The sequence below is a fragment of the Parasteatoda tepidariorum genome, chromosome 11 (genome assembly GCF_982258835.1).
Source record: "Parasteatoda tepidariorum strain Cologne lab strain chromosome 11, Ptep-v5.0, whole genome shotgun sequence".
NCBI lineage: Eukaryota > Metazoa > Arthropoda > Arachnida > Araneae > Theridiidae > Parasteatoda > Parasteatoda tepidariorum.
In genome coordinates, this window is record NC_141765.1 from 82,013,910 (window position 1) to 82,039,001 (window position 25,092).

The following is a 25,092-nucleotide window of genomic DNA, read 5'->3' on the forward strand; positions in this document are numbered from 1 at the left end:
CAAGGATTAATTTTCAGGTCCCAGCATGCTATGAAGTGGAAAATAGTATAAAAGCTTTTTTGGTTTCATGTTAAATACTGACTAACATGTTTGATGCCAGACAGGAATTTTTAGGGGCTTTGGCACCCAAATAACTGACAAGAAAATTAAAGTTCTAAGAGTATAATTGTTTTTATCCCATTTAACCTTTTACTTGGTGTGCTACTTGAGCAAGTTCCTAGCCAAGCACAATTTTCCCATAGAATAACATAAGTGTACATCGGTTTTCTGTTTTAAAGCAAACAGATCCAGTTTCATTGTTTTTTATATGAGACTATCATGTGATTGGCAAGCAAGAGACTCCAGCAATTGGCAAGCACATAGCCCCGTTTTTCAGGGCTTTATTTTTTAACAGCCATGGCAGGAATACCAAATAATTTTGACCAGGGTTAGATGATCTGGTCAGTGCCTGAGTTGGTGCTCTCGTCTCTAATGTTACACACAATAAATGAGGGAATTTTCAGCCATGACCGATTTAACAAGTGTCTGGCTGCTTATACATGCCGGTTGTCTAATTAGCTGCAAGGATCTAACTCACAACCTTCAGCTCTCCAACAGCAGGGTAATTCCAAGTTAAAAATTAAATGCATCTACATTATCTAAGGATTTTATTCCAATCATGAAATTTTTAAATTATGCTAAATAAATAGTGTTTTAATGTTGCCCACACATTCTAAGTTATTTTATCCTAATATAAAGCTTATTTTTAAAGATGATAATAACAAAACTCAGATTAGTTTATTTTACTTCAATAATTTGTAGTTAACGATAAAGAGAGAGCTAAGTGAAAAGCAGTAGATGATATTGTTAGAAGATATTTTTTTAAAGAATAAAAATCAGAAATTTTGTAAACATTAATGATTCACACAAGAATGGAAAATCAGAATGTATCAAAAAAATTCATGTTTATTTTTAAGAAAGGATGTTTTTGTGTATCAGTATTAATGATCAAGTGAGCAATATAACAACTTAATTGAGATACATTAAGTGAGCACATCACATAAGTGACAGTAGAATGCACAGAGCTTGACTAAGCAGGGGCATACGAGGTTAATATCTCTTTTAGGTTTTAGTCAATTTTCTTGTTATATATAATGAGGTGAAAAATTTAAAAACCTGAATAAGGTTCAGTTCTTCATTACTGAAGTAGAGGGAGTCCCCAAAGAAGCTTTTGCCCTGGGTCCCAATTAGGCAAAGTCGGGCCCTGATAATGCATTAAGATTTTATCATTACATTGAAAATCATTCTAGTTGTTCAATTGTTATTTCATTTACTGAAGAAATCAGAATTTCACTCCACACCTTCTTCCATTCAAAAAAGAATGTTTATTTTTATTTGAATGGTAGTAGATGCTCTTAACAAAAATCATTAAAAATTCCTCCCTCATAAAGAGTCTTTCAATGATTTCACTTCAATATCTTCATTATTCGAACATTTTTTTACACCTTACAAATTTACTAAAATAAAGTCTAAGTAAAGTAATTAAAAAAAACAACAATATTAATTTCAAGGCTAATTTATTCTAAATTACTAAAATGTGACTATTAACTTTATTAACTAAGTTTTTAGATACTAATTGATCTTATTTCTTAAAGAAAAACTAACAATTGAAATTTAACCTTAAGGTGAGCATTAATTTATATTTTATTAAATAAAGTTTACCAAAATTATTTACATAAAATTTCAAAATATCAAACAACTTTCAACTTTAAATATTTTATCTATATTTAGAAGACTATGACTTATCTATATTTAGAAGTATTACAGCCAAAATATTTTAGAAGTTATGAGTTTGAGCATGAGTGAATCATGTACTTCTTGAATATGCACATTATAGTAAAAACTTTTCTCACTAGTTTCATTAAATCTGAATTTCTTAAAATTATTTCACTATGCAACCACAATTAAGAAGTATACAGAAGGTTTATACCCAAAAGATACAGTTGAAGTAGGTTCTTGGTCCAAAGAATCATCTCCAGTACTTGAAATGGAAGATTTTCTTTCAACGACTCGAGATACTAAATCAGTTGTATTAGGAGAGCTAGCATCAACAGATATTGAGTGAGCAATGCGAACTTTCTTTGGAATATTCTCATCAGGAGGTGGTGCAACTTTGCCAGTGCATATTTTGCAATTCAAATCAAACAAATGAGAACGATGTAGTTGAGTCGTATCATTAGTAGAGTCTTCTTGTTCTTTATCAATGTCAAAACTTTCATCGGTGTCACTTTTTGGAACAGGTTTTAAAACATCTTGCTGCAAAATAATGAAAGAATTTAAGAATTTATATAACTACAAAATATTAAGAAAGTAATTGAATGAAGAAGTAAAAAGCATGCAATAAAATTGAAGATAATAAAAGAAAGCAAATTGTTGAGTTATTGTTGCCCTCAATAAAGAAATAAAAGTTCAGAATGAATTAAAATTTCTTTTATAACTGATATTAGTACAGTAGTAGGAGAAGTTTTGTGCTTTATAATTTAAAAAAAAAAATGCAAATATGCAAGCAAAGAAGGGACATAAATTTGCGAAGACAACACCAGTTTATTATTATTAATACATTTACCAGATGTGTTTTTCTATACATAATTATTTTATTACATAAAAAATTCGACACTAAATTAAAAAGAAACAATATATAACTGCAATTTGAATTTTACTGTTCTTGTAGGAACACCATATACAGTCAAACTGTAAGATTAGTAGACATATAAGGTTGTTCTATTGCTGAGGATGTTCTGCGACATGTTTTATGATGTCACAAACTTAACTCTTTCATCGTTGTATTTTGGATTCGTTGCAACTCCTTGAATGCTGTTATAAATTACTTAAATACAATTTCACATTATGGTTTTTACTAATGCTACTTTTTTATGCTAAATATACAGTATTTAGGTAGTATATTTAGTTATAAAGCCATCAATAATATAATTTAAATATAATAAAAAATACCTTTTAGTCATTTTAATTTCTCTTCAATAGAAATTCGGTACATTAAAAAAATTGTGATACAAAATCATGTAACAAGCATTAATTTACTCTGCTCTAACCTTCACATGAAATAAATTATAGTATAATATAAGAAAAGAATAGTATTATTTAAATAAAATTTCACACTTTAACTCAAATCAATGTTATTCCTTACAATAAACAGAAAAATGTATGGGTAGTTTTTTTTCTTTTTAATTTTAAAAACGTATTTTAAAAACAATTTTTTTTTTCAAGACTCAAATTAAGCATTCTTAAATCAAAATTTGTATACTTAAAATAGTATTAAAACATTTATAAAATTATAAAAAGATATTTTTTAGTACAAATGTAACATTTAAAACAAATTGTAAGGTGACAGAAAAGAATACAACAGTAAAACCATTACTTAGTCGACAAAATTGATATTAAGAATGAAATAGCAAAATTTAACATTGAAAATCGAAATCACCTTATATTAAATAAAAAAGGTAATATTAACTACCCAAGGGGATTTCATTTATCACTCGCTGTAGCACATTAATTATTCCCATGGAATTCGAACAAAAAAAAAACAAAAACAAAAATTTAACTTTTAGATTCCTTAATAAACAAATTTTAGTTTTATAAAAAATTGTTTTGAAGAATTATGTTATGGTCTTTTGCAGTTTAATTTTTGAGAGGCCGTAACTACGCAGTGGAACTAATAATAATCACCAGAACACACAAACAGCATGTTTATTGATAGACGGCATGAGACAAAATAAAAAAAACTACATGTTTATAACAAAAAGATCAAAGAAAACGTGATACAACATACATAGAAGAGGGCTTTCTAGGTTTCGCGATTTAACGCCCGTTGCTGCGAATATGCCTCACCCTTTTCTTATAAATATTAATATCTTCGAAAGCCAGGCTTAGAAATTTTATTCTAATCATTGTTCTGGTTTTAAAAAAGAAAAATGCAAAAACAACTTTAAAAGAATATGAAAGTGTTAAATTTAGTAATATATTAAATTTGAACCAAAAATAAGTTTAACTTCAGCAAATTTTATCAGAAATAAATTAACGCTAAGATTAATGAAATGACAGGGGTAATGCCTGCCGCCTCCAAATGGTGCTCAGTGGATACCCCTCACTGGGTAACTAAATGGCAGGCACATGGTAAGCCCACAGGTGAGCCCAGTGTATGCCTGCATTGGGTACCTGGACATATGGGTATTCTTGAAAATGAGCTAGCTGATGAAGCAGCACTGGCTAGCTCCAGTGCAATTTTCTGGGGCCCTGAACCTGCATTGGGAATTTCTCCCATATTTTTTAGGGTATCTATATTTAAGCTCTATAGCAAAATTGCCCATGATCAATGGCGTGTCGCTGGCGGTCAGAGACAAGCCAAGGAGCTGAATCATGACAGTCCTAGTGACATCAAAAAGAGCTTTAGAGCTTTAAAAGCTAAATAGAAACAGTTTGAGGAAGATCATTGGTTTTCTTACTGGACATTGCTTCCTCAGGAGACACCTATGCATAATGGGAATTTAATCTAATTCTCTTTGTCGAGGTTGTCATCTTGAAGAAGAGACATCACGACATATACTTTGTAATTGTGAGGTCTATTTTGCTTAAAGATTTGAGCATTTGGGGCAGCATTGAATTAAAACTTGGGAACTGCAAGATGTTCCTGTAAGGCAGTGTTTCCCAAACTTATGACTTTTGTGTACCCTTTCTAAATTTTTCGTAACACTGAGTACCCCTAATAAAAAAATGAATGAATTTTTTACTATGAAAAATCGCACAAAAAGTAAAAATCACAACTGGCTGTTGACACCACTAATTATTAACTGTTAACTCTGCAAAAAATATCCAATAGAAAAATAGGTAATCGTAAATTTTCATGGCTAGCTTTGTTTTTAAATAAAATTTTTTGTAATTTTCGTTTGTTGCAAGATATTTCGCATAAGAACGCGTACCCCTGCTAAACTGTTCCCGTACCCCTGGGGGTACTTGTACCACACTTTGGGAAACACTGCTGTAAGGTGTTTGCTGAATTTTATTTTTCATGCCCCTCCTTCCCAGAAATAGGAATAAATCACTCTTCTTTTCTTTCCACCAAGCTTGTTTTACAATTCGTTACCTGATCCCCTACTTTGTTCTTGGAACCCTCTTATCTTTACAAGTGTCTATTCTTTACACATCCCTCTTGAAAATCAAGAAGAGGAAAAATTAAAGCTTGTTTTACAACTGTTCTCTTCATATTCTTACTTTATCGATTTGAGACATGAAGATTTGTTTTTTCTAAAGCAATAAAATGGCGAATTCTATAAGAAGGAAAGCATTTTTGATTGAGGACAAAATAAAAATTATCAAATGTATTAGAGATGAAACTAATCAATTGGCACTGTATAAGGAATTTTTCCTCTTAAAACCTGCAGTTTTAAACATTTGGAAAAGAAACACAGTCCGATTTTTGCCGCACACAAAAAAAATATGGTTTCTTCAACAAAAAAAAAAACAAACTACAATGTGCTAAAAGAGAAAACATAGACGATGCTATATTAAAATGGTTCATTATTCAGCGGGTTAGAAATCTCCGTGACGCCTGCTTTCCCCTCCTTCTGACTATGCTTCAAACTAAAGCAAATGAGTTTGCTGAAAAATTTGTGCTTCAGTGGATGGCTGGATAGATTTGAAAAACAAAAATTACAATAAAAGAATTTGCTAGGGAAGAAATAAATGTTTTTCCAATGGATATAGAAAAGTGGAAAGCCAAAGTGTGGCAGGATATTATACAGAATTATGAAGAAAAAGACATTTTTAATGCTGATGAAGCTGGACTATTTTACAAAATGACAACCAATTAATTATTAAAATTTAAAGGGAAAAAATGCACTAATAAGAAACTCTCTAAAGTGAGAATAACAGTTCTTGCATGTGTAAACATGTACAACTCAGAAAAGTCTAAACTAATTATCATAGATAACTCTCAAAAATCTAAGTACTTTAAGAATTTTAAAAAACTGCCAGTAAACTATAAGGCTAATCAGGAAGCATGGATGACTTACAATTTTTTTAGAAGAAAATCGACAGTGGGACAGAGATTTGTCAAAAGAAAGACGTAAAATTGTTCTAGTTGACAATTGCACAAGCCACTCCATTTAGGAAGTCTTAAGTGCACTAAGCTCATTTTCATCCCCCAAATACGACGTCTACTAACAACTGGGCATTATTTATAGCCTTAAGTCCCCTTACAGGATATAAATAGGTTTACGTATTTTAAAAAACAACAAAGAGAACAACACAGAACACAACATCTCTCTTCTTGAGCAATCGTTTTGTTGGTAAAATCAAAGAGAAAAGTGATACCAACAACAATCTGCAGCTGTTTCTGAAACACAGATCTTTCAAAGGATTTAGAAGAAAAAGACTCCACTGTGGAAGACTAAGATGGTGAAGATATTTTACCAATAATTCTGTGGCTAGAAAAACATGGCAAAGTATTTTCTTTAGGAATGTTAAAGAGCAATTTGAATATTGTGAGGATGAAGTGTGCACTTTTGATACCCCTACCAATGATGACATTTTTTCTGAAATTAAACAAAAGAAAGAAGTTAAGGCAGAAAACTTATTAAGAAGTTTAAAGAAAATGAAATTTGAGCACCATCTATTTCAGTAAAGTCAGCAATAAATATTTCAAATTTTTTTTTCTCTACAGAAAATCCTAAATTCTTTGCTGATAGTAGATAGAATTTTACTTAAAATCAAATTACCTTCAATCAAAAATCACTAATTTCTTTCATAAAATAAAGCCACTTTTTAGCTAAGTAAGTAGTTTTGTCTTTAATTTTTGATTTATTGTCTATTTAATTAGCTTATTTTTTTTAAACAAATAATTTTATATTGCAATTACTTTTTTCAATAATATAACTGTTATATGCTACAATTATTAAATTTTTTTTTAATTGCTCGTTTATAGTGGACATATTGTTGGGTTCGTAAATGGTTCACTATAGCAAGGTTTAACTGTGGTATAGTTTAACACCGAATGCCAGATAATATCATTTGACATTTACAAAAATAAATTATTGGATGAGCCCTTTGTAAACTGAACAGAAAATGAAAAATGGCAAAACCTGAACATTCTAATTAAAAATGCATGGTAAAAATTTATCGGTAGTATAGCTATTTTTCAATTCCTAACACTTTCTTTTAAATAGTATCATCACAGTAAAAATTGCATATTTCATAAAAATTCAAATCAATAAATCATTTCTTAAATTCACTCAGCTGTTTATAAGAATTTCAATTCAATGGATAAAACTTAAAATTTCTTCAAGTAAGCACATTTGAATTGCCAGCAGCTGATCTGTATCTATATAAACCTTTTGGGAACCGCTGGTAAAGCAGGTAGTTAAAAAAGCGAAACATCTTGATTCCTACAGTCTTGTTATCAATGAGTTGTATGTATACATATATATATTAAAAAATTTATTCCTCCGCAATTAATTTGTGTGTACCGGCCATGTTGAAGAAAAAACAAATGTGGTCTCACAAAAAAATTATATTTGCCTCTGATACATAAGAAATATTTTATAACAAGAAAAGCTTAGGGTACAACTGTTAACCAGCCATCTTTGAAAGGTTATTTAAAGCATTGAAAGTTTTATTTAACCAGTTTTTACACAAGTGCAGTATAAAAAATAGATATAAGTGTAATCAATTCTGGAATTCCTTGAGAAACACACAAAGAAGCCAGTAAAAACAAAGCTAGATTTTTATTATGCCATTTTCTTTTGAACAATAAAAAAAAATTCTGTCAGATACTAATGCATCGACACATTGCCGTTGACAATGCTATGAGACATTGCTATTTTCATCTGCAAAAAAAGCATTGCACAAACAGTGTGTTAAACTTGACTATATCAGAAACTAAACTTGAATGCTTTCTTTTTTAGATACAAAGCTCCAGATTTTTGTTAAATCTCTTTTTCCGATTAGGTAAAAAAAAAAAATTATAATAAAAAAAAACTATAAATCCATTTAACTCCTTAAAAATAAAGCACAGATCATTAAATTTCGAGATTTTATGCCAGTCAGAGCAAGGTAAATCAATTTTCATAATTGTATTTGTAAATGTATGTATTGACTATTGTATTTGACCCATATTTAAGAGCCTAATGTCTGTTTCGAATTATTTACATTCCTGTCAACTTTAACTCTTTCCGAATTTTCCATGCAGTAGTAAAAAAATTACAGAAAAATAATCATACTTGAAAATAATTTTATATTTTTGCAAAGTTGATACTCATTTAGAAAAACTATTATGTATTTTTATATTTGTTTTACTAATTAATATGTATTGGTGGTTAAAATCATTTATAAATATTATTATAATTCAAAGAGATTAATGCAACCCCTTTAAATATGAAAATAAAATGGTATGCATTTATTTGGTAATTTAAAATTTCAATTTTCATACTATAAAACACAATACCATACAAGCATTTTTTACCTCAATAATGGTTATATCATCTTCAATCTCAACCTCTCCTTTATGAGTTTTCTTTAAAAGACTTCCAGACTTCTGTTGTTCTAACTGAACTCGTTTTATCATATCTAAATGCTAAGAAAATATAAATAAAATACAAATGAATGTCAAGAATAACAAAGTATTTTTGCAAACTAAAATAATTGCCATTGAGATGGGTATTACCTATATTTTGAGAATTGAACATTTTTGAACAACAATATACATTTTTATACCTGATTTAATCACATAAATTTACTGAATAATCAGCATATTTCAGCTAAAACAGAGAAGATAAATATACAATCATTAGCTTAAAAAGTTATTCAGTAAATGAAGATGAGAAAAAAAATGAAGATGAAATTTTTTTCATTTTGGACACAAAATAAGCCTATAATATAATTGCAAATTAGTTTGATCAGTCAGGCATAGAAAAACCCTAGAACTGCTCCGAATTATTAAAAATTACAATTGATCAAACTCTTGATTCATCCACACTCAGACACTTGATCGCTGAAAAAAGAAATTATCTGAAATTTTGTTTTCCACTGTAGTTTCTCGGACCTAATTTTTATTATTTTTTTCAAGATAAATAGTTACTACCAATTTTATGCATTCATAAAAGAATATACGTATTGAAAAAAATACATTCCTTCTTTTTTGCACTTTGCACATCATCATCACAAAAAAAAAGAGATTTTAAAAACTGAAATATATGACAATGAACGAAAAAATATTACAGTAATTATCGGCAGACACTAAAAGGTGAGAAGTCATCGAGTCCATTAGAAGCAAACCTTTGCTTTGAAAAAAAGCACCAGGCCGCCTCCTCCACACCATATCCAACCAATCTATCATTATTTCTTCGCACATCCAATCTTTTTCGCTTGCTTTCAGGATTATGTGTGTGTGTGTGTGTGGGGGGGAATTGTCTTTTGTTAATGTTTTTCTCTTAAAGATGATCAACGGACTTAGTCTTTTCCCCCCTGTTGTACAGGCTAATACGCACACAAACGATTTTTTCTCTTTCCCAGTAGTAATTATCGGAACATTCTTTGTTCCTGCTGTGTCAAAAGTTCTGCTAGCAGGGCAATCAAATGTCAAAGGTGTTTCATCCAAGTTTATAATTTGAGAAGGAGAAAATTTTTCCACATCAATGAGGTTTTTGACGAACTTCAAGAAGTCATCTTTTTCTCTTCCCAATTTTCTGGAAGTTTTTGCCCAGCAGTGGTCCCTGTTTTTACAGATATTTTTTTCCTTTTCATAAAATGATAGCACCAACTTGGGCTGCCTTTAAAATTCTGAATGTCCAGCTGGTTAGGAATTAATTTAGCTTGTAGACGAATTTTAATTGTAGATACTGGGAGTCCTTTTTCTCGTTGTTCTTCAATCCATTTAGCTAAATCATTCGTGATTCAAATTTCGCTTTTCTTAATAATATCGTATGAACACAACAGATTCTAAAAAAAACCAAGTGGATATCAGTAGCGATAACTGTGAAAAAGTTGGTGGAAAAAAAACAGCGGTATCTTTGCAGAAAAGAGTGACTAATAAATGCACAAATTGGATTTTGCATGTTGTAATAATAATATATAAAACAATATAGGGATTTTTATAAAACACTGAAAAAAATAGAATATTTGCTGATAAAATGATTGAAATACCACATGTATTTAGGATGGTATTCACACAAATTGAGAGGATAAAAAAAATTTAAAACTCAAATGCATGATTCCCCTTTTATGTATTTGTAATAATATCAGAATTTCAAAAACTGCGAGAAAGTTGTATTAATTACAAAAGCAAAGAAAAAAGATCAAAACATGAATTTATGATTGCATCCAGCAAGTACACACAAAAACACATCAATTCACAAGTCACAAAATAGTTCCAAAACACATCAATTGGTGCATATTCATTTGAGTCAGAAGAATAACCTTTTGGTTCTCCACATAACAGTAGCAAAGATACCTCTTCTGGGTTTATAATGAATGGGGTTACTGCTGCCAGATATCTTATTGACTTAATAGAAGTGTCTTCTATTCTCATTACAGGATGCAACACTTTAAGATGGTACAGTAACCTATTTTCAAGAGGCAATACTTTTAATAACTTGTTTGCACATGCCATAGACCTGGCACCTAAATACATAGAATTTTTTTCTGAAGAAGATAAGGATTTCATCGCATTTGTGGTATCTAGTCCAACATCTATTAATCTTGAATTTTGGCAAATTTCTGCGTTTTCTACATCCAAAGATTTTAAGTCCTTTCCATTCAAACTAAGAAGAGCAGAACTCTTTTAAAAAAACGCCCTAACAATGCTTAAACAAGAGACACCATTTCATCATACAGCAAGTGAATCAATGGAGTCTCAGTTTGAAAAAAACCTAAAAATTTATTTAATGTAGCCAAAATATTTCTTAAAAAGGAGCTTTTGCCAAAACCAATTTAAATAAATTCAATATTGAGTGGCTCATACTATTTTTTAAACTAATAATTACTTTATTTAATTCTGCAAAAGGTAATTAAAAATTCTACTTAATTTAACTATTATTTAAGGTTATCGAGTGTATTTTTCTTAAAATTAAATAAATGTTATTTGTAATAGTACATTCAACAAAACATTAACAAGATTAATATTGATCATACTGATTTTATAAAAATATGTAAAGAATTAAGCAAATTTTAATAAATTTATATTACAAATGTAAACTAGTGAATGGTCCCTAATTTTTTAAATTCAAGTATTTCATAAGTGAAATGATTAATAAAATTAAATAAATTTTAAATGCAAATACAATGAGTATTGAAGCTAAAAAAATTTTTGTCATAAGTAAATTATTATATTGTCCCTACACTTATAATATTTAACAAATCAGTGATAATGAAAATTTTTTACATCAATTGTTTTAAATCAAATCATTAAGAGATGAATTAAAGAATTTTTAAATGACAAATCTAAAAAACATAAGATTTTTTTGCTGCTTTAAAAATTCTGAAAGCCCCTTTCTTCATACTTATTTAAAACCTTGCCTCTAAATATTATTAAGTTTTTTCCTAAATCAAAATAAGAGCACTGAAAATTTTGAAAGTAATAACACAATAATAAAATGCAATAGGTAAAAAAAGTAATAAAGTAAAATAAATGTTTAAAAGCAATATGCAATTAGTGGATGGTCCCTCAGATAAAAATTTATGTTTAAGAAACTCAATTAGTTCTTATCTTTATAAAGTTAAATGAATAAAAGGGAGATGGAAATTTTGAGGTTTTAAGCTTTGTGATTCTTAACTGCTCTGAGGATCAACATGATTATATGTACTTAGTGAATGGTCCCCAAGTAAGACCATGGGTATTATTCTATAAATAGAATAGAGCAAGAAGGCCATTAGCTTGCCATTGACAAAGATGATGGCACTTCAATAACTATAAAATTAACAAGAGAAATAAAATTTTCTTTTGCTATTAAAATATAGCAATGTTTAGTTGGTCCCCGAAAACTCGAGGGAAGTTTCGGTTTCATTTCAGAGAATGGAAAATGAAACCTGAAATTGAGAATATCATGCAAAATGAAGCAGAGTTGCACATGAGAGTGCAAGAATCCTTCACAATGAATCCAGAGCAACCCCACACATGGCAGTAGCTGGGTTGCCGCAAAATTGTGACTTGGCGATACCCAGGGGGAAATATCCCTTTTGGTGCAGATCGGTGCAATTTAAGCCTACTACTTCAATTTGGAGCATGTAGGCGCAGGTTTCCACAATTGGCGCAGATCGGCGGAGCACTTGCAACACTGGGAGACCTAAATTCATGACCTGCCATGATTTTTTTTTAAAAATAGTAAAAATCATGACTTTTCATGACAAATTTTGTTCAATACTGAAATACATGACTTTCCAGGTGCGCTGAAACCCTGTAAATTATAATTACAAAATTCTGAGTATTTCTTAAATGATTTAATTCAGCTTAAGTATTTTCCTACTTTATTATTGAATAAAAAGTAGATGTATTTTAATCGTTTTCGTATTTCCATTTTATTCTTTCTTAGTAAAGTATGCAGATATATTTTTCTTCTTTATCTTCTGTTCACTTACATGCATGTGCAGTGCATTTTCCTCACCTCCTGTCCTTGTAAAACAAAGAGAAAACGAAATCAGCATGCCACTCCTTTGAGTTTGATTGACGGCAGCTTATCAGAAAAACAATTCTTTCTGACATACAGGAGAAAATAAAACATTCGTCCCCTCCCTGCCCCCTCTCGATCTAAAGATCTTCAAGGTCACGGAAGAAATGATGCTTCCCTGGGCAATTGGGGAGAAAAATTCCCCCCTTCCACCACATTTTCCTTTACTCAACTTCAAGGATGAGTTAAATTTCCGCTTTTTCTCATAATCGTTCTAGTTTAAGAGGGCGGGGAAAAAAAAGCAAAAATTTCCCCTGGTTTTCTGGATGCCAGATAAATGGTTCTCTACTGCACTTTGAAATTCTGTTCAAAAGAACTCAAGTTTAGATCTCAAGAAATTACTACTATTTTTTTTTTGGAAAATTGAATGTATAATGAATAATAAATTTACATAATGTTAATATATTATATAGTTTGCAAATGATGGATGAAAATATAAGCTAATCAACAGAAAAGATTACGAATGAAAACAAAATATATTTCAAATGATTTTTAGCATTAAGTTGCAAAATAAACATTATCACAAAATATTAAAATAAAAACATGCAATATTTTAAATAAAAGTAATTACAATAAAGAAGAACTGCAGAGGAGAATAAAACATATTTTTCAATTTAAATAGAGTATTTGTCATATATTTTAAGTGCTAACTACGTTAAGCTCTGTAAAGTACCCCTACTAAATACAGATTAGTAATATTCTTTTCATAATAATTTTTTAATTATTGATATTTCAGAGATTTCAGGAAAGTTTAGAGACCTCTGCACTATATGGTCTGCAAAGTCTCTGCGCTTGGTTTGAAGTAAAATTTACTTACTGACAAACTAAACACAATAATTTTTTCATACATGAGAACTACTTAAAAAAATTATGGTCAGTCCTTAAATTACTCTAAAAATCGAAGGGTATAACACAAATATAGTGCTTAAGTTGGAAACATTGAGTTAAAATAGAATAGCTCTCAACATGAGTAGTACAATCTGTAAAGTTGGCAATCAGGTAATATCTACACCTTGTTGTCAGTTAGCTTACAATTGTCAGATTCAATACTTTAAAAACATCTTTTTTGTGACTTATTTAATACCGAAAAAAATATTCTACTCCACAGACTCCTTTTATGACTATAAGCTAAGTTTGAAATTAAAAAGAAGTGATGGCAGAATACATGTTGCATTTCTTGTTCTCTCCACTTAGATAATTCCACTGATGCAAGTTCAGTAGCAGACATATGTACTACTTGATCAGGAGATATCTCTCCTCGCAGGATTTTTCTAAACAAACCCTAAAATAGAAAACATAAATATTTCAATGCATATAGTTCAAGAGTTGAAAAAAATAGTACAAAATTTTTTTTCCTACAAATCAATGTTTTGTCTCCCTAAAAATGGGTTAGTAATTTTTTATAAGATCATATATTAAAAATAATGAATTTAATACATGTTGTTTATATGTACTAATGTTTGAAAGAAATGTTTTTTACGAATGAAAACATGGTAAATTTTATGTAATTTGACATTCTTATCATGAAAAGAACTTGATCAAGAAAAGAAATTTAGATATAAATTAAGAAGGAAAAAAGTAAAAACTGGCAAATAAAACATTTCATTACAGCTTGTTTTACAGAAAATTAAAATATCCTTGACTACCAAAATTTTTCTTAACAGTTATTACATTTATATAAAGGTGTGACATTGGGACACTCACTATTTTTAGATCTCAAAATTTATATAGTCCCCAGAGTTAATTTGGTATTTTCTACACTTTCCCTTATGGAGGTGGACTGGAATGTTGCTTCCCTCAATGTGTAGAATAGCAGGTGTGTCGGCTCTTGTGATCTATGCGCATGAGATATTTTAATTCCACATTTTTTATTGTTTCTGAACCGTAACTATCTAAAATATTAAAAAACTTTAACTTTTATTTTTTGCTGCTTATTTAAACGTAACTTCTAATTTTTTCTAAGTGTAACTTATTTATAGCATTTTACTATGTAAGGGCTGCCTGCGCTTCACACGGGGCTTTCGATTTTTGTATTGTTACTTCTCCGTTAAAGGGAGCTCCTTCCTTTTCCCACCTACCCCCCAGGTGGCTGGGAAGGATGGTGCAATTAAAACTCATCAGCCTTCTCATGGAATAACTATAATATCCTGCACATCATTCCTTTTGAATATGGAGTCTACAAATTGGCCAGTTTTTTCTTGATGTTGGGAATATGTAGTCTTCCATAAACCAGTTTCTTTGATTAAGCAATATGTCCACGGGGTTGTAGAGAGTGTGGCCTCTTTCCCACACCAGATCACCACCTTATTGTTGTGTTTCAGCAGAACAAAATAAAGATGTTTATAGTTCTTCTCAAAAGATTGGTTTTAAGTTATCGGCCTTTGTCTAACTCACTTTTTTTCATAAGAGGACTGAAGGCATTATATTTTGTTTCCTTCTCAAATGGTTTTTGTTGTTGATATACATGTTATTTAGTAACCGGAAAGTTGTGGAACAACACTTGCAGGTACACCACTTATACGTTTCAATGCACAATGCAAATTTTTATGACATTATTTCTGTGCAACAAAAGGACTTTTTTTTTTTCACCTGAGAAATAAGTAAGTGCTTATTTTACTCTTCAAGAAAACCAGCTAAAAATAAAAAGGTTTTAATATAAGTTTTTTCTCTTCACTGCCTTACTTTCAGCCTGGGTATAACTAATTAAAATTACACAGCTAGGTTACAATTAGGACTGGGCTATAAATTGATGTATCGCGACATATCGATTTAACGCATATATCAGCAAGCCGATACACAACTTTCATTACTGGCAAAGCATCAGAAATCTGATTTAAGCCATAGACTAATGACGATGAGCGCAAAACGATGTATGTGACATCCGAGAGTTTTTCAAAATATCATATATGTATGTCAACAACTCAAAAAAAAAAGAAAAAAAAAAGAAACGAAGTTTCTGAAGAAATGAGTTTATTTAAAAACATTAGTAATAAAAAAATGTCACAAACAGAACGACGAAAAGAAAATAAAGAACACCCAAATGATCTGCTTCAACAGAAGCTTAAATACAGATAGCAGGTGACGTCATGTTCCATGCAAGAACAACCAACATCAAATGAAAATAAACAGGCCAATCCCCGCAGACCATGGCGTTACCGACGCAAGTTGAATACATGAGATCGATGACCGTAAATCGAACCTCATACCTTTTAGCCTCTATTTGTCTAACATGCGGCCCCCTCTCATGCCTTCAACTTTTACAAAAAAATACACATATACAGTTTATCAAAATCTTCAATAAACTAAAGAAATATTCTATTTCCTTAAACTAATACTACAGTTGTTTCATTCCTGAAACCATCCAAAAGATTAAACTTTCACAAATACTTTTGAACAAAATTTTTCAACTTCTAACTTAGTTAAAAGTTTTGTAAAAATGTCCGCTAAGTTAAACTTTCTCCTAACTTGTTTAACAGCAAAAAATTTATCAAAAATTAAATTTAAAATGATACCTTACGCCGATGTGTTTCGTTCGACTATTTTCAAAAGGTGACTGAGAAAAATCAAATGCAGATTGATTGTCACTAAATATAATACAATCACTTAAATTTAGGTCTTTTAAATTTAATTCTTCACACTCATCTATTATAAGCTTAATCCACATTACTTCTTAGGTAGCGTCAGTTAAATTCACATATTCTGATTCCATTGTAGATAGACTCACACATTTTTGTTTGAAAGTTTTCCAGAATATCGGAGTTTTATCTAAAAACAATATTATACCACCTACTGATAGTCTGTCATCCCTGTTAGCAGTGAAATCTGAGTCACAGTAACAATTAACATTCACAGGGTTCATGCTCTACTATAAAAATAAAATTCAAGTACTTTTCAAGGACTTTTTAAGACTTATTATAAAATTCTCAAGGACTTAAATTTTAGTTAAAGATAGACTAAAATTTAACATTTTAAACTAAAATATTTTGACGATAAATGTTAGTCGATAATAGCAGTACTGAAAAATAAGACTTCCATTGCTCTCTCTCTTGGTTTCGGAAAGTGATCTAAGTAAAAAAAAACAAAACAAGGGTGATTGGCATCAAGTCGAGAATAAAATTCATGATGCATATAAACGTCAGGTTTGAATTTTGCATTAAGGCTTATTTTAAGCTAGGTATACAATCTCTGAATAAGCAAAGATTCGGGCAGAAGACGGGGTAGGGGGGAATGTTCTATATAATACTGTGATATCAATTAGATATTTAAAAACAACTCTGCCGGGAGACTTTTATTCAATATTTAAAGTGGCAGAAGCATTTAGACAGTGAAATTTAAATTGTTCTGAAATATAATTTTGAAATTTCGACCACTTTTCTATTTAAGAAAATTAATCAATTATTGGATGTTGCGGCTTGATTATCATTTTAAATTTATTACCAGTCAACCATTTTAAATTGAAACAGTTGCCAACTTTCACCTCAATACCTTCTGATAGATTCTTAGTAACAATTTTGGTCACTTTGACTTTTTTAATTAACCACTCATACTTGAATTAACTTTATTTCAGTAGCATCGATCATACGCACTTGACATGGTCACGTGAATATGAACTGCAACGAGTAGTTTTCAAATCGAGTGTAAATACGAAAATCGATGTTTGATATTACAAAATCGATGTTTGATATCGCAAAATGCGTGAATACGAACAGCGACATTGGATTTTAAACTCGCGGAAAAACTAATTGCGCTAAAAAACCGCTTAAGTACAAATCGCGATATTAGATTTTTGAATTGCTTTAATGGGAATTGCGAGTGCGATTTTTGAATCACGCGAAAACGAATTGCAACACCAGACATTAAAGTGGACAAAAAAAAAAGCTGAACCTTTACAACGCAGGTCACTAGGAGGAGGGGGGGGGGTGCTCTATATGATACTGAGATTTATAAAAGCAACTTTTAACTATGCTGGGACATTTTTATTCAATATTTAAAGTGGCAGAAGCATTTAGACAGTTAACTTTAAATTTTTCTTAAATATAATTTTAAAATTTTGACCACTAATATATTTAAAAAAATTAAGCAATTATAGGAAGGCGCAACTATTAAATTACTTACTAATGAAAAATATATCACATCGTTCAGTAACTAATTCAAGAGAAAGCTTACTTCTACTTCTTTCAAGAATCGCGATATTGGGTTTTAAAATCGTGTGAATATGAATCTTGATATTCGATTTTAAAATCGCATGAATATGAATCGCGATTTTGGATTTCAAAATCGCGATTCATATTCATGCGATTTTGAAATATGAATTGTGCTGTTGGATTTTAAAAACACGAAAATACAAATCACGATATTGGATTTTAAAATCGCGTGAATACAAATAACGATATTGGATTTTAAAATCGCGTGAATATGAATCGCGTTTTTGGATTTTAAAATCGAGTGAATATGAATCGCGATTTTGGATTTTAAAATCCCGTGAATATGAATCGAGCTGTTGGATTTTAAAAACACGAAAATACAAATTGCGATATTGAATTTTTAAATCGCGTAAATAAGAATCACGATACATAATTTTTAGATCACGTGAATACGAATCGCAGTGAGTAATTTTTAAATAGCGTACAAATACGAAAAACGATATCTGATATTACAACTGCGTGATAACGAATCGCGACGTTGGATTTTAAACTCACGAGAATACAAATCGCGATATTGGATTTTGAAATTGAGTGAATAGGAATTGCTAGTACGATTTTTAAATCGCTTAAAAAAATTGCAACACGCAAGTTTTAAATCAGTTAAATACAAAAATCGATGATTGATATTAAAATCGTTTGATTAAAAATCGCGATTTTGGCAAATTCCGGTGCAGTTCCTAATATTTAAAATTCAAAAAATCAGCCAAACAAAAAAAAAAAAAATATCGGCGCTCGAAACGAAACGCTTAGACTCCTTTCCACTCTATAGCAGAAGTCGCGGTAATCCGACTATCGTTCGGGCGGCTTGGGTTACTCCAATAGGACTTCCCAAAAATTTTAGTTTTTGGAACATGGTCGGAAATTTTCAAAATTGGGGAAAAAAAGCGGATTTCCGCTTTTTTGCGGAAGTCTTTCATCCCTGCAACACATAATTTTTAAATAAGTCTAATACGAAGATCGATGATTGATATTAAAATCGCCTGAATAAGTATCGAGATTTTGTCAGAATTTGGCGCAGTTCCCAATATTTAAAATTCCTAAAATCAGCCAAACATACATAAAATCCTAAAAGCAAACAGTACGTGTCATCATCTGAAAGATGGGGAAGTCATTCTCTCACACTTACGCGCGTCAAAAAGTTAAACATAGAAATACTGGAAATAGGGCTGTTTTCCTGAGTTTTCGAAACTTTTCAAGGTCATTTCGAATTTTTCAAGAATTTAATATCATTTTCAAGTACTTCTAGGGGCCCTTGAAAATCAAAATGAAATTCAAGTACTTTTCAAGGCTTTTTCAAGGCCGCGGGAACCCTCCATTCAATTCTTCAATATTTTACAATTTTAAGAAACAATCTTGAGTATTTTGAACATAACCTAATTATCTTAATAAAGTATTCCAGTGTTTTAAAGCTGGGTTTTCTTGAAATTGTGATAATATATTTACCGCATAGAATATATCCGGTCTAGTGCGATTAGCTATACAAGCCAAACAACCCAAAATGCTCCGAAACAGTAATTTTTTCATTTCATCCACTTCGATTTTAGAAGATGGACAGTCAGCTTTTGATAAGTTACCCTTAGTAATCGGCAACGATGACAAAGGAAATTTAAAGCTAGAAAACATTTCACAAACTTTTTGGATGTAACTCTTTTGATGTATTAACATCTCACCATCTTTTTGAACAAATTCAACACCTAACAACTACTTAACAACTTTCATTTTATTAATGTAAAGTATTGTGAAATGCACTTTCTATAAGTTTAGTATTAAAAAATGGAATGTTTTGTTTTATAATTTTTAACTTTAATAGTAATATTAATATATAAGCATATATATTTTTCTAATCTTTTCATTTGCACAAAATACTTAAAAGGTATGGACAAAATATTCAGAAATTTTTAATCCAATATTTAAAAGCAGTTTTTTTTTATTTCAGGATACATGTGCATGGCTTATCACGTAATAAAGATCATCCTGAAACTCGTGCCATATTTTATGAGATGGAAGTTTACAATAGGAAAAAATTTTTGGATCTTATCTCAGCTCTAAAAGGTTTCAAAGACGCTGCTAGCATATCTAAGCTATTTGAGCCTTTTGTTAAGGATTTCAAGTTAGTTGTTTTAAAGTGCTTTCTTTCTACTAAATTTATATTTACATTCTTCATAATTCAAACTATTTTTATATTTTTGTGAATCTTTTTTTCTTTTTATGTATTTAAATAACAACCTTTAAATACTGCAAACTCTCTTCTACTTAAGATCTAATTATTAATCTATTGGTTTACAGAACCTGCTCACAGCTGGTTGCAGCTTTCAAGTCCATCATGACATTGCCAGCTGTGAGGCGGCTGAGCAGCTGTACCTTTTTCTTAATGAAATCTTTTCTGTCAATAGATGTCATGAATTGTTTTCACTGTTTAATTTTTAAATTCTTAGTGTTTCATAGTCCTGTATTTACTGAGAAGTTTTTCAGACAAATAAAAAAACATTTAACTTGCGAATTTAAATGAAATGTAATAAACAAAAAAAAGGTACGTCTGCTTATAGAAAAATAATAAATTACTATATGCAGTCTTGGAACAGTTGCTCAAATTTCTCCAAAATGCCATTTTCCCCCCAAAAATGCTGCAAAATAACTTTGGCCTAATTTTGCGCCAAAATTCTGCACAAAAATCGGTTTCCGGTTGAAAATATCAAACCAGAAACGATAGTTAAAAAAGACACTAGCATAAATATTAAAACCCGAAACAAGGCAAGTTTAAAAAGATCAACGGAATTTTAAAAAAACCTAATGATAAAATTTATGAATAAAAAGAAAAAAAAATCAAACGTTGTGGAATTATAAAAACATAACTGCAATATGCTTCATAAAATAATCGTATGTTTGAATTAATAAACAATTCTCCCTTTTTTTTTCTTCTTTTTTTTTTTTAAATAAAAACACGATTTTTATTTAAAGCAAATGTGATTCCACATCAAGAAAAACTTGCAAATGATACTGCACTTCCAAAGAATCAGAATTTATTCAAAAGAAAAGATTTTATTTTTATTAATCGATGACAAATATATAAATATATTTTACTCTTTCATCCTCTGTTCACTGATATGCATGTGCAATGCATTTTCCCCACCCCCTCGTAAATCAAAGAGAAAACGAAATCAGCATGCCACTCCTTTGAGTTCGATTGACGGAGTTAATCCTTTGAGTTAAAGGAGAAAATAAAACATTTGTCCCTTCCCTGCCTCCTCTCGATCTTCAAGGTCACAAAAGAAATGATGTTTCCCCCTTCCTCACATTTTCCTCTACTCAACTTCAAGGATGAGTTCAATTTTCGCTTTTTTTTCATAATCGTTCTAGTTTAAAATGACGGGAAAACCAAGCAAAATTTCCCCCGGTTTTCTGGAAACCGGATAAATGGTTCTCTACTGTACTAAAAAAAAGCCGCAAAATGAAAAATAAATCAATCGAATATAAAAAAACGCAAAAGGGATAGAATTCATTTTGTATCCCATGTGGTAGTTTCAATGTCAACTGGGTGTGGCCAATTTATGGTCAAACAGGAGAGGAAAATGTGGGCACAAACCAGTAGAGCACAAGCACTGCTGTCAAGATTGATTGATCAGTTTCTTCCAACTTGCATTTCTTTATTTTGTTCATTAGTGCTTTGCTAAAATTTGAGATTCTCCAACCTTTTTCTCTCAAACTCTGACCCTCCCAACACAAGGTTTTTATCGGTGCCACTGAGCATATAAATATTTTTTTGATGTTAATTATTTGCTCTTCTGTTTTTAGGTGCGGTGCCAACTGGTAAGAACAACTTTATTTTATATGTTTTGTTGCTTTTTTTTTTGTTGCTGAAAATGAAAACTTTTTTCACACGAACTCTTCTTTAATGCATTTTAGGCCATTCACTCCCCCCAAATAAGTTAGAAACTACGTTATTTGCGGTATTTAAAAATATTTTCTTGTACTTAACATTATTTTCAGACCATTTATAGGGATTATTTACTAAGCAGGCTCATTCCAAATTAACCCGTATCAACAGTGATATAGTCCAGCCTTGCCTAAACAGTAAATGAGTGGACCTGTTAACGGAATTTTTTTTTATAATTTAGAAATTAAAACTCTACTTTATGAAAAGTATAATTTTTTTTTATTATACAGATATTCTAAATTGAAATTTAAAGGTCTCTTCTATAAGGATGGTGATATGCACGGCGCTTACGATAACTTTTTAAAAATTTAATCGATGTGCGGTGCTTGCGACGATGCTGTGCCTTCACCAGAAAATACAGTATTTGGTTTCTATTATGCTTTCTAAGGATTTCAACATTACAAATTTTATGGAACCATTTGATACGCAAGATTCTTCTTAATCAGTTGTTAATAAATATTTGAAGTTTTTTCATGTTATTTTTATTGCAATGCCATGTCTCAGATACATATAGTAGGACAGATTTAACATTAGTATTGAAAATTCTAATTTTTGTTGAATTTGTTATGTTTTTTGTTTTTCTAGAGTTTCTTGAGAATAGTATAACTGCTTTGGGCTTTGTTTAATGTATTTAGTATGTCTTTATCAGTGCCTTCTTTGTTGTTAATTATGCTTCCAATATATGTAAAACTGCTTACTTCTATTTTATCATTTTCCAAAAATATGTCATTTAATTGTTTAAAATTAATTTTCAAAATTTTAGAGTTATTTTGATTGATAATGAGCCCCATTTTCTTTGCCTTTACATTTAAAATGCTTGTGTTTGTTAGCAAGTCTTGAAGGGTGTTAGTCAGTAAACATAAGTCGTTTGCAAAATCAAGATCAGAAAGATATTCAGCAAGGTTCCATCTTATACCCTTTTTATTCTCTGGTACTCTTTTAATGATCCAATCAATAGAAATTAAAAAGATTGTTGGAGAAAGCATACAACCCTGTCTAACACCCAAATCAAAGATTCTGATAGTTGGCATGGATAACTTGTATATTCAAATACTTCATACTTGTATGCTTCAAAACATTCGAAAATTCCATAGTACTTTAAAATCTTCCAGAACATTTCTGTGAAACTGTAGAAAGCCTTTTCAAAATCTATGAAATTTAAATATATCATTGAACGCCATTCAATAGATAGTTAGACTATAATCCCTAATGTCACATCCCTTAACACACACTGAAACCGGCTTGCTCTGGTCGTAGGCTTTGGTCATATTCATTTTTCATTCTCTCCAGTACTATTTTAGAGAAAATTTTGCTACATACATTTAACAAAGTGATTCATCTCTAGTTGTCATATAACGTCAGATCACCTTTTTTTGGTAGTTTTCCACACATATAATCTTTCATTACCTGCCTAATTCCTTTTTTATTAAACATTTGAGCAGAAATTGTTATTTTTCAAAATAGATTACATTCACCCAACTGCACAATAAATACTCATTATCACTTTAAGAGACAACTGAAACCCGACGATAAAGTTGATCAGAATATGTTGATGATTCAAATTATTCTTTTTAATATACATGTGCTTGTAAGGAATATATTTCTACACAGAATTAGCAGCATTGGTGTAAACACTATAGCAGCTTCTTGACACGAATGTAGTTGCATAATTAACATACTTTTTGAAAAAGTATAATATAGATTAGAATAGGAATACAAATGTTTCGGATTATGTCAGATTTGGTCACTGCATTATTTGATGTACAATTTCAGACATTTAATGTTTTAAAAAAGATTAATTAATTGTTAAAAATTTTTATAATACATTAATTTTTTTAACAGACTCGTGGTTTCTTGTTCGCCAATTAAAATTTTTCTTAGAAACTTATAAAGTTCTTACTTGATTTCTGGGATCTTTTATGTTAAACATGAGGCTTCTATACTTAGTTCTATACTTTAAATTTGTATCCTTAAACTGAGCATAAAGTTCCCCCTCAATCTTGACGGCGATTTTCCTAATTTCTTCTTCTGGTAATATAATGTCACCAGAGTTTTTACACCTGTAAAAAAAGCATATACATATATGAGACAATAATGAATGAAATTAAAAAAATGAAATTATTTTAATTTTAATGAAGAATGAAATTATTTTAAACTAAAACTTAATAAAGATTTATTAAGTTTTAATCGAATCGGTCTCTCTATCCTTTTTCATCTTTTTTTTTATGTTATTGAATTAATATATTTGCTTTTGCTATAATAATAAAAGTTTAGAAAGCACTATTTTTGCAGATTTAATTGTGAGAGCTGATGACGAGATTATATCTTTTTGTCATTAAAATTTATAATCGTAATTAATTTTTTTTCCTATTTTTTTGTTTCTTGCATTGTTTTCTTTGTTTATATATATATATATATATACTGTGTAAAGTCGCGTATCCGGAATCGGTGGGACTTCCAGAAGTCCGTATAATAGATTTTTCCGTATAATAGATCCCCAAGGTAAACAAAGCTTAAAATGATTTAATAAACGATCTGAATCTAAGAAGCAAAAAATAAATAAACGTTATTTTTAAGGGGAACAATGTTTTAGCATTAGAATATCTAAATCAAATATAAAATATTAGAAAAAAAATATTATTGCTGAAAATATGGAAAACGAAAAAAATGTAACAGTTATGAAAATATTAATCCGCCATTTTGAACTAGAACGATTCAAGCAGGAAGGGGAGATTCATGTCATTCTGGAACAAAGCTTAAAATGATCTAAATCTAAGAAGCAAAAAATAAATAAACATTATTTTTAAGGGGAATAATGTTTTAGTATTAGAATATCTAATCAATAAAATATTAGAAAAAAAATATTATTGCTTAAAATATAGAAAACGAAAAAAATTTGACAAATGAAAATAATAATCCGCCATTTTTAACTAGAATGATTCAAGCAAGAAAGGGAAATTCCCGTCATTCATTAAAGTGGGTAGGTGGAGGAGAAAAATTCATTTCCTCCTTATTTGTGAAAGAAAATAAGTGTAAAGATGAGATCATTTAAGTTGAGGGTGGGAAGTAACAAATTATTGTTTTCTCTCCAATTATTGGCTATCAATCAAGCATAAAGGCGGGGCACGCTGATCGGGTTCTCTTTATTTTTTCTTCTATGACTGAAAGAATCTGCTAAAGAGAGAATGTTACCCCCTTTTTCCCCCTCCTCCTAAATATTACATGGTATGGAAAAGAACGAATG

The 25,092-nt window shown here is 30.2% G+C and overlaps 1 protein-coding gene across 6 annotated transcripts in view; it reads right to left on the reverse strand.

Moving 5' to 3' along the window:
* The window catches only part of pps (protein partner of snf), a 153,774-nt gene that overhangs the window by 34,964 nt on the left and 93,718 nt on the right, over window positions 1-25,092 (reverse strand). For all 6 annotated transcript variants that reach the window (XM_043049286.3, XM_043049290.3, XM_043049287.3 and 3 more), the window contains 4 exons: window positions 23,749-23,908; window positions 13,876-13,992; window positions 8,513-8,623; window positions 1,970-2,295 (listed from right to left, as the gene is read on the reverse strand). In XM_043049286.3, coding sequence (XP_042905220.1) covers window positions 1,970-2,295; window positions 8,513-8,623; window positions 13,876-13,992; window positions 23,749-23,908 — 714 coding nt within the window. The remainder of the gene's footprint in view (window positions 1-1,969; window positions 2,296-8,512; window positions 8,624-13,875; window positions 13,993-23,748; window positions 23,909-25,092) is intronic.